This window comes from Octopus sinensis, unplaced genomic scaffold (genome assembly GCF_006345805.1).
Source record: "Octopus sinensis unplaced genomic scaffold, ASM634580v1 Contig10815, whole genome shotgun sequence".
In the NCBI taxonomy this organism is placed as follows: domain Eukaryota; kingdom Metazoa; phylum Mollusca; class Cephalopoda; order Octopoda; family Octopodidae; genus Octopus; species Octopus sinensis.
The window spans coordinates 275,058-286,618 of record NW_021832223.1 but is presented as its reverse complement, the minus strand read 5'-3'; the positions used below and the strand labels follow the sequence as shown (position 1 = coordinate 286,618).

Genomic DNA, 11,561 nt, shown 5'->3' with positions numbered 1-11,561 from the left:
GTGCACAGGCGGCCAAGTTTCTTAAGATGAGTAAACGTCTTGTCCCCAAAAGCACAGGAAGTCTCGACGGCAATTTCCCAAAAGCAAAATCGATCGCGTAAATCCTCGTATTTCGTTAGTTTCGCGAATTCGGCATTCTCCGCCGACGAACCGGGTCGACAAGTCGTGGCGAAAAAGTCGGCACAGGTGACGTCCCAAACGACTGCTTCCCGGATTTATAAGCGAAAAGTGTACAGCCATCTGGACGTTTTGCATCTTCAAAAAGAAGGCCCGTCGGTTTCCAGAATTTAAGGAAAACCAGCTTTTCCCAGAGCTTTGTGAATTAGATTGTTATTAACAAATTGTAGGCCTAACTAACAATGTGAATTTTATTGCCGTACCCAATGAACAGCTAATTACGCTCAATGGTTTTTTACGGACTAAACTGCCTTGCTAGGCCCATTCTGATGCCTGGCTTGGTGATGTCTGTCCTATTTAGTCAAGTCGGGCTTGAGGACGACTGGGGTATTTCTCAAAGATCGTATTCTAGTTATACATATTCAGCCAGAGATCGCAATTAGGCATTGGAAACGCAATGCCACTATTTAATAAAACAATAAAGTAATGTTGGAAAACATGTCTAAAGTCAAAGATACATTGTATAACTAGAGATATCACGCCAACCTATAAAATGTCCAATTGAGAGTATAAACAGACACGTATAAAAAGATAAGAGCAAATTCCGACACCAAACACGCCTAATCTTTTAACTAAATAAGCTCATTTAGAACATAACACTGGCATTAACTTAAGGATTGCTTTGGATAATAAATAATTTAATTAGAATATAATTAATATATTATTCAGATGTTTGAATATTAATAATTAATCTGGTGAAATCTGGACATAAAACAGGCATCACAATGTCTCAGTTGGACGGTAATAAAATGTCCCAACCAGTCCAGACAAAACTCGAACTGGCCTACTACTTGAACGAACACCAAAAGGAATACACGACATACTCGTCCATCAACATAATGTGCATAACCTTCAACGTCAACTCCCGACTGCCAAAGGAATCACTGCGAGAATTATTCCTTCCTCCTCCCGAATATCCCCTCCCAGAAATATACGCAGTGTCCCTCCAGGAAATGGATTTGGGCACAGAGGCCTTTCTGAGGTCGTCGGGGATCACCGTCCGCGAACAAGAGTGGTTGTCCCTCATCGACCGATACATGAATGGAGGATTCGTGAGGACATCCCGACAGCGACTTTTTGGCATCACACTTTTCATTTACACGGCAAATCACTGCCAGGGGGACATTTCGTTGGTCAGGGAACAGTATTTGGCCACTGGGCTGATGGGACTGATTGGCAATAAAGGGGGATTGGCTGCCACACTTCGTTTCCGTGACTCACAAATCACGTTTGTGGGGTCACACTTTCCTGCCTATGACGAGAATGTTGCTGAAAGAAATCAAAACTTTCGAGATATGGCAAATACGTTTCTCCAAGACAGACAAGACGTGGTTTTTTGGTTGGGGGATCTCAATTACCGACTGACCAATATCCCAAACGACCATGTCCGTTGGAAAGTCAAAAACGGCCGTCTTTCCGACCTCCTTGCGGCCGACCAACTGTCTGTCGGGCGACGGGAAGGGGAGGTGTTTGTGGACTACGAGGAGGCCCCAATCACGTTCCCGCCGACCTACAAATTCGACAGTGGGACTGACCAGTACGACTCGAGTGGGAAGGGCAGAGTCCCCGCCTGGACTGACCGTGTCCTCTATTTCCACTGTCCTGCCAATCCCGTCCAGTGTCTTGTCTATCAAAGCCTTCCGAATATCCGTTTTAGTGACCACCGACCTGTTAGGGGACTGTTTTCCGTGCAAGTGGGGACCGTTGACCAACGGAAGAAGGAGAAGACGACGAAATATTTTTATGAAGAGAATTCCAGGAAGGAAATGCACCTCCAGCCGAAGGTCCTCATTTCTAGCAACGAACTTCGCTTTGGTGAGGTCTTTTTCATGGAAATTGTCGAACGCACATTTTCCGTGAGCAACGTCGGGTCCACGGAAGCCCTTTTTGACATTGAGGTGGCTGATTCTGAGAATGGACTGAGAAAAACGTGGGTCACCGTGGAGCCGCGGAGTCACCTCCTTCACCGCGGGACGTCGGTTACCGTGCACGTGTCTATCCACATCACCAGTCTCGAATTGGAGTACTTCCGTGAAAAGAAAGGAAAGATAGACCACATGTTGATCATCAAGGTCAACGGAGGGTCACATTATTTCGTCTCGGTTGAAGGATTCTTCCCTCCCACCTCCGTCGGACAGGAGCTCAAGTATACGTGTTCTCTCGTGGAGCCAATTGCCTGTCAGACACGGAGTGAAGTGGATGGTTGTCAGAGGGAATTGCCAGTCCCCAAAGAACTATATTTTCTGATTGACTGTTTTCTGCGTCAAAGACAGGAGGACATCCACACTTGTTTGGAGGAGGATCGTCAAAGTGAGATCTGTCATATTGTCAAGTGTATGGACGGGTATTGTCAGTGCTGTACTCCTGCCACTCTCGAGGGTGATCATTTATTAATATTTGTAGCCTCAGCCCCGGCCACACTGCAGACAATCCTCGTGATTCTAAGCTGCCTTCCTGAGTCGTTGGTGAGTCCTGATCTAATGGAGTACTTTGAGAATCCGTCGGTCTCGTCGGTGGTGAAGGTATGGTTGGGGGTTAAAGGGAGGTGATTGAGTTAATGTCTTCTCACTGTCGACGGGTTCTGCTTTATTTGATGTCGTTCTTCCGCTTCATTAGTCGTGGTTGGAGTGAACACGATAAATACTTTTTGGCAACGAGGATTGAGCCGGTCTTGTTTAGTGGTGCAAATTTATACTTTGAGGGGGACGTGAACAAACGAATTTTGTTCATTCTTTATTTCACTAATGAGGACGACTTGACATTTAACCAAATTTGGGGGGATATTGACGCCAAGTACAATATCCTCATTCGTAATACGTATTCCAACTAATTTTACTATTCTGAGATGCATAGACTAGGGAAAAGTAATCTGCTTTCTGTTGACAGATTGAGTCGTAAGGTTAGGTCATTCGAACATATTTGTGATGTTAGTACTGTAAGCTCTCTTGAATCCGCAATTATTTAAGCAAAATATAAATTTCTTAGGGAAATTATCGAATCTGCCCATTTCTAAAATTTCTCGAGTTTACTGTAGTTGGTTTTGCTGGAAATTTTAATTAATGTTATTCTGCAAAATTATTGTTATATTAGTAGTAATTGTTATGCCGAAGAATCGAACGAAAGATGGCTCGTGAAAGTGTGTGGGGTCACGGTCGGAACATCGTGAAAAGATGGCTCGACTGTTGAGAAGTGTCGGAATCACCTGAACGTGTTAGTTAATGGTTAAGACGGTGATTTTGTTTGGCTTAAATAATAATAATAACGAACGGATTGACAATTGGCATGATTAAAAATGAGTAGCCAGCCTCTGACTGGGCTTTGCTGAACTATTAGCCTTGTGAGTCAACTTATGCTTCCTGGACGACGAATCTGCCTATGTCTACTAGTATTGGCCAAACACTAATGCTGCGTACAGACCGATAAACTCGGCTACCACTTGCTTATATGTCGTCACGAATTTTACCTCATCCAAACAGCCAGAAGAAACTAATATAATAAAGTTGGAAAGTTAAAAAAATTGATATATTTTGAATAAATATATATTTAGAACTTTATGGTGCTTATGGAACCTGGCAACACTGAGAAGTTTCTAAAGGCATTAAAATATTTGATAACTCCAAAAGATAACTGTCAGAAAACTTCCCCCAAATATAAACAAGGAAGAATTCCTGAGCCATTTCGGGCCAATTGCGCCACACAAATATTTCTACTTATCCCCCCCATTAGTAAAGTGGGGTCATTCTTGATCACCTCAAGGAACCACCGTTCGAGCTATACCACTGCCTACATAAGCTTTGAGGATTATAAGAGCGTCTACGAATTCAGCCAATTCAGCGGGAAAGTCATTTTAGACGAGAATGGTTAGAAACGTGTTTTGACTGAAGGATTCGAGTACAAATGTCTGGTGGAGTTCTCCATGTCTCAAAATATCCCAGAAGGGGAAGGACAGTGCACAGAGGAGACCATCGAGGAGGGTTGAGTGGCTTTATTTTCTGTAGATGAGGACTACCAGAAATTCATAGCCGAAATGAACACGAAGAAAGGCAACATGTCGATCGAGACAATGTTAGAGGGCATTGAGGCCAAGGAAAAAAAGAAACATGGTGGGTGGTGGGTTTATTTGTAGAGTTAATGAAGTCCTCCACACCTTTGATCGACCATATTCTTAATAAGAGAGAGAAAAGAGCGAATTTCACTCAAAGTCTCCGCAATAAGGCTGAAACGCCCACCATCCTGCGGAAGCCTGTCGAGGAGGTGCCCCCAAAGCCACAGAGACCAGTCAGGAAATATTACGATGCAAGCAAAGCTCGAAAAGGGAATTATTAATTGCTCAATTTGTTGATAATATTGTCAAAATATATTTTACTGTTTGTGACTGTTTGGGCGGCAGCGGCTTCTAATTAGGACGAATTAAATTCATTAATTAGAATATTCATAAGTCCAGATTGCCGTGATTGTCGCAATGTCGTCGATGGTCAACAACATCCCTGAGAGCGAGCAGATAATTAAAGATTTTGAACAAATCTTAGAAGGATTGGACCTCGACACGGACTTGAAAAGAGAGGCGGAAAGTTTCTCAGAACTTAAAAAACTGGATTTGATTATTTTGCAGGTACATGTGTTCACCTCATCCAAGAAATTGGTGGAAAACGTGAAAAATCCGCGAGTATTTATCAGCAAAATAAAAAACCTTCAAAATGTAGCTGCTAACATGACAACGTAGAACCTCAAATCCAAAAAACTGACCAAAGTGATAATCCATTTGGACGCCTCTCTCCGAACGCAGCCAATTTCGTGCCCTCTCGTGGTGACAGTGTAGATTCCTGGAACAGTTCATATCGGACGAAAATGCAGGAATCTCCGTGCTCCACAACTTGATTGAGAGACTGCTAGAGAGGTCGGAGTAATACCCCATTCACAGTTTTATCAAAAAAGTGGACAAGAAACATCAACGAGTGGAGAATGGGAGGGGAGAGGACTCCTTCTTGGAGGACAGCGAAGATATTCGAATAATCAAAAAGACTATTTACTATTCAATTTTGTGCATCAAAGACATAATCAACAAAAAAGTAGCAATTCCTAAACAGACAGATCGGGTACAACAAAATTGTAATAAACAATCATACGTTGGTCAAAACGGTCTACTCTTGCGTTGTGACGAGACACGAAGGGTAAATCCTCCTCTTTCACTCACAAGGACGACATTCCAGATCCTCAATATCCTCAATATTGTCGCATTTTATGGCGGGAAAATGGAAGTGGTGGATGCTGTCGAGTCGTTTACTCACGTTTCTGATTAGTTATATTGCAGGCATATATGGAAAAGTACAATTTCGAGTTGATTTGCAAAATGTTGGAATGGACGGATGACCTCGACTTGAGAGTAGGTATTGTCTAATTGGTAGATTGTGATCATTTCCTTCATCGACAACTACACCAACTCACTACTGGACAACAATCACAAAGCACTGGCCCTTCAATACACTCTCCAAACACACAATTTTGACAACACACTCCACGTAGGTCACTCTCATATTCCAGCAACTCTCCTTGGCTCATAGCAAGTCTCTGACCAAGGCCATCCAGCACTACCAGGACAACAAACTTAATTTTCAAAGCATACTGGACAAGTTCGATCAATGCAAAAAAGTCAAAAAATTAATTGAAGAACTGAAGCCGGAGATGGAACGAGTATTCCTCACATTACCCACAAAGGCACGCTATATGGATTATAAGTCAATAAAGCCATGTCTTATCAAAGAGGTCCCCCAAAAATAGTAATTCTTAGGACTCCCTCAAACCATTCCACAAGACCCGAGTACTCCAAAACAACCCATTTTAGACATCCATTATGAAAGATCCAGACTCTCCCAAGAAGTCCCTCCCGAGCCTTCAATTTTCAGTCCCTTCTTCCCCAAAGGAAGAGATACAATGTCCAGTTACTCCTCACTCTCCGAATAAAGTATATTCACGTGGTTTTATGCAGCCTGATGTGACCCCTCCTCCGCCGCCGAATAAGGTATATTCACGTGGTTTTATGCAGACTGATGTGACCCCTCCTCCACCGCCGAATAAGGTATATTCACGTGGTTTTATGCAGACTGGGGTGGCTCCCCCGCCTCCTCCTCCCCCGGGGTCATTGCGGAAGAGTTATTTATGAGTGATTATTGCAGGCATGAAGACAAAAAATATTCCCACGGCGAGGAAACCTTTGCCGAACATCCACTGGAATGCAATCAACCAGAAAAACATAAAAAACACAATTTTTGATGGCATAAACGACGAAGAAGTGTACGAGGTAACAAACTAGAAAACTCAATCCAGCACCTCGACCTGGAAGAAATCGAAAACAAATTTTTTATCGAAAAAGGGAAGAAGAAACGAATGCCCTCAATCAAGAGCCAACAGTTGCCGAACATGAGTCTTCTTTCCTCCGACCGACAACGAAACATTGGTAGACCACCCCACTATAGTAAGCAATCGCAATTCGGACTATTGGGAACAGAATCGACGAGATCACCCAATCCTTGGACAGGTTGTCGAGAAATGAGACACTCAGATATGAGAAACATCTTCAGGAGATGGAAAGTCTTGAAATTCTCCGCCAAATCACTCCCAGCAAGGAGGAGGTGAATATATTGACTATTTTTGAAAGATCGAAACTTTTAAGAAGTACATCAGTGGTAAGGAGTCGGCAGCCGACCTTCCTAAAGAAGACCAGTTTTTTATTAAAGTATAATTATATGCCTGTTTTCAGATAATTTCCGTAAAAAATATAAAACTGAAAATAGATTATGTGACATTTATGGTCAACTACCCTAAAAACGCGGGAAAATTTGAAAATGTTTGGCGTTGTGGGTGTAATGTTGGTAGGGCTATAGTGCCATCGAATCCACCATTGACAGTGTAATGAACTCCAAAAAACTGACCCAAGTCATTGAAGTAAGGCCAAGTTTTAGACCTAGGTAATCCTGGCCATTGGGAATTACATGAACTACGGACGGAGGGCCCCTGCCGTCGGATTCAGAATGAGTTCTATCGAGAAAGTAAAACTGTTAATTAAAAGCAGATCTGCAACATCCCCAGCAACAACGGAAAGGACAAGTTAATAAATTACATAGCAGCCACAATCCACACCTCCTTCCCAGAAATCGAGGACTTTTACAAGGACTTTCCCACCCTCAGGTCGGTGGTGAATGACTGTGGTTTGTTGGATTTGTGCCATTTCAGATCATTTGGAGGACCTGGACGTGGAGTTGGCTGAATTTGAAAACACTTTCCAACAAATCCAGGCCAAACAGAACGAGTCTGCCAGCTTGATGGACTTTGTTAATCAAAATAAAGTCAGTTTGGAACAAATAGCAGCACAGAGGACCAGGATTGTGGTTACACGTATTTCAACATTTAAAGCAAAAGGCAAAAAACTGTCTCGAATATTTTGGGGAGGACCACAAGAATTCGTTCATTACTATTCTACTGGCCGACATCAGTTTATTCGCGACCAGTTTTAAGGCACATTCCACACTAATGTTGTAGAATAGTCTTGATAAGTCGACTAAAAAGAATATTTACAGTTTGAAGGTGAGCGGAGATGCAATCGAGTCTGCTCTTAGCAGTATTTTACTGCTTGTAATTGCTTTAGAATTGAAAAAAGTTGATACTATTCGGAATAAATAACTAATCTTGTTAATTAAGAAACTTTTTGTTTTTTTTAATTGTTAATTAGTCTCCGTTTTCTAAGAATCTCTTTAATCCATGTTCCACTAAAATTTTATCTTTAAAGCTCCTGTTTGAATATAACACATTTTTAAGAAGGTTGAAAAATGTGGAGACAATCCCAGCTAATTTAATCTTTTAAATAATTATACTTCACTGGAATGTACTATTATGCAGTTTTCGCACAGATTAAAATTACCGAGTAATGACTTTTTGGACTGCTGCAAAATATTCTTACTAAGAGGGACATAAATCTCAAATAATGCTAATTAATAAAAAATGGAATTAGACCAGGGTCATTAATTCACGAATACTGACATAGATCTACAGAAATGTCCCTTTTCGATAAAAATTATTGTTTATCAAAGTTTTTTCTGCCAAAATACTTTTAAATAAAATTTGTTTTTTTCCGATCTATAAATTTATGAGATCCAAGGCCGATTCCCGCTAGCCATCAACATTTTTTGATTCCTATTCGGCTTGCTTTTTCCCTTTTAAAGAACAGACAGATTAATTTCGTTCGATTTATTTAACACAAACTAATGTTTTCGTTTCTTTTTCTCTCCTCTTGCATTCTCAGCCTTCGTTTGTGGTGGATAAAAATGTTCGTCTTTTCACATTAAAAGAGTTTTAGGACAACAGTCTTTTTTCCAAATCACATTGGATATCTACTTGTCTATATCACTAGGAGGTATTTTTAGTCAGGAACCGACACAGATTGTTTCAGCAAAAACGCTTTATGATAATATTTCTACTATTGGAATGTCACATTGTTTGAATAAAAGAGAGATACTGAGTCAGATTTGTTCACAGATAAAACTTATATTGACTTAAAATGATTAAAAGCCTTTAATAAAGTCGATCAGTAGTCATCAAGTGGGTATTCTATACACATTTTAGCGAACTTTTGATTACAATTTTTTAGATTTGTTCAATCTGGGAAATCACGACACCATTTGAACAAGATTGTACAGTTTATAAGTATATTTCCTCAAACTATTAAAGTTCAAAATCAACCTAATAGTTCTTAAGCAAAGACCAAGTCAATCTGTTCCGTTTCTAACTGTCCGAGTCTCGACAATCTGAATATTGCTGACGACATCCATCAACAAAAGCAACTTTGAAGTGACTGATGACGCCTCCATCACTCGTTGGAGAAAATAATTTCACTTCCATGTTTGATTGACCTAATTTGACCTATATGCTGACCAATCAGTATTTTTTACACATATCTTCTGGTTTAGTTAACCGACAATTGTTAAAACATCAAAAATCCGTGTTAGTAGGTGGATAACCCAATCATATCACCGTCAAGCAATCAAGCCATGATGATTTCTGTTCCTCACTTCTGGCCTGGAGAACGTAGGATTTGATGTTATCTTCGACTCGGAATGCATGCTGCACTACAAATAGTAAGTGGTCTCCCTACCCTTGTTACCGAACACTCCGCCAATTCTCGAGTCAGGGACATCCTGGACTTTGAGGTTGGAGATGAGAATGGACGACTTGAGTTGATAATTAGTTTGAAATGGGCACGTGAGTTTCTTGGTGAGCAGAAGTACATTGTCAAATAGAAACGTGGTAATTTTCTTTAAATAAGGAAGCATAATTAAACATTTCCTTTTAGGTCGCTGAACTGGTCACTCATCACCAGTGTGTTGGCATTGAGAAGGTCGTCTACGTTCTATCCATGAAACTAAGGAAAACGTGTTTATTGGTGACTATTAGTCGAGACATGATCGACTGGGCCGTCTGTTGTCCTCCAACCACGTCCAACTTGTGTAAAAATACTTTGATGTGTTGTATGACTTGATGCAGCTCGTTCTTCTCGAATTGGGAAGCAGACTACCACTCAATCAAGTCTTCTCACCATTTCCCCAAGACGTTCCAAAAGGAGAGTGTACTTCATCATTCTGCTCGGGGGGCATCTGCGGATATACTCCAAACCCACAACCGATGAAGGACCACAAATCAAGTCGCCGACTTTGGGGTGTTTTGAACCACCCGTTTATAAAAGAGGATGTCTTGGAATGCTCTTTGAACATATTGTAGTATATTCGGGCTTCTACTAAATCCCGGCAGTAGGATTCGTAGGCCCCCAACGTGTTCAGCTGACCCTATTTCATCAAACGTGGTACCCAGTTTTTAAATATCTGACTCACTCTTTCGTGTCTCGATTCCAACCGACTAGCCAAATCTGCACTACCCACTGTAATGGAAACCTTCGTGGAGAGGTCTCAGACTACGAGTAAAGCGAAACATCATGTCAATCCCTTTGCATACCTCCCCAGTGAACGAGTACATCATTTTTGTGCCAAACTACAATTGTGGTACTCCCGTCTTACCGCTTCGAGGTTTTCCAAGTCAGCGATGAGGGTCCTTTCTCCCTTTACCAACTCGTTCACTACCTTAGGGATTAATATATGCTCCTACATTTCTCCTTTCTAACTCTTTTGAAGAAATGACACGTGACAGACACCTCTCCTTGTTTCCCCTCGCCCTATTTTCCTGGATTATGTCCTTCAAGTGAGTCTGGGTGTGAAGTGGTGCCCTTACTTTACGATTATTTTTTGATATCCTGAGAATTGTCATTTGGAATATCGTGTCTAAATTCTGTGTTTATATGTCTGCCTATTAACATAAACGTCCGACTAATGAGGTTACTTCCTTTCCACTTGAGACAACCAGCTGTAAAGATTAACATCAACCACAAAAAGCATAGGACTAAATTAATAAGGGAAAGCATATAATGAAAGCAGTCGTTTCGTGTTCTCTTTTAGCATACAATAAAACTTTTTCATTCAGGATGAGAGCAGTCCAAGGATTACGCTAATGAGATAGTTTTGAATATTTTTTGGGACGAGATGAGCACTTGAAGAATAAATGAAAAAAGTTGGAAAATGTGGTTAAGCGAGGTATATAATCTGCTCAATTTGACATATCCGGTTTTTTCTCAAAATAGTTTTATTGGGGCATATTTGTCAAATTCACCAACAAACACGAGATTGCTCGATGTGCCTTATTCGAGTCACATTGACTAATGCAAGCAAAGAAACAGCATATTTAAGAATATTTAAAGCAATCAAGAAAACGAGCGAAGAATAGTAGACCTATCTGACACATACTCGTCCTCCGAAGACAACATCTGACTAAACAATCCACCCACTTCCTGCCAGTCCTCCACAGCAGGCTGAGACTACCACTCACAGACGGGACTACCTCAGCCACATCATAAATATACGCCCGCCCCAACGAATCCGCCCCAGCCAATACTCCCCCTGAGGGATGCCACCGACAACACGACATTGCACCTGCTGAACTCGCCGCACATGTAACAGGAAACTGCAACACTCAACGGAAACCCACCTCCACGTCTTTAAGGACATTCCACAAGCTGATCCTTCCTTCCCCATCGACTGAAGAGAAGAGTGCCGGATGGGTGGGAGACCACTGGACTCCATAAATGTTGTCCACTCCGTTCTCGAAGGTGTGGAGTGCCTTCCTCTCCTGCAATGAAGACACAAACCACTCACATTAAGTTTCCACAACTTGACCGTCCAGTCCATCGAGGACGTGATAAAGAAGGACGACAAGTCGACATGTCCTCGAGTGTGATTGGGAGATATGCACGTGACCAGACTGGAATGTCCCTCATACTTGAATCCCGA

At 41.6% G+C, this 11,561-nt stretch overlaps 1 protein-coding gene across 1 annotated transcript; it reads left to right on the top strand.

The window, feature by feature from the left end:
- Positions 1-894: 894 nt before the first annotated feature.
- On the top strand, positions 895-2,975 carry LOC115228532 (inositol polyphosphate 5-phosphatase OCRL-like). The gene has a single exon (XM_029799102.2). The coding sequence runs from the start codon at positions 903-905 to the stop codon at positions 2,724-2,726; it is 1,824 nt and encodes a 607-aa protein (XP_029654962.2). The 5' UTR covers positions 895-902; the 3' UTR covers positions 2,727-2,975.
- The last annotated feature ends 8,586 nt before the right edge of the window (positions 2,976-11,561 follow it).

What these genes read in the sequence shown, in the direction of transcription:
- LOC115228532 (XM_029799102.2), top strand. Translation starts at nt 903, where the DNA reads ATGTCTCAGTTGGACGGTAATAAAATGTCCCAACCAGTCCAGACAAAA.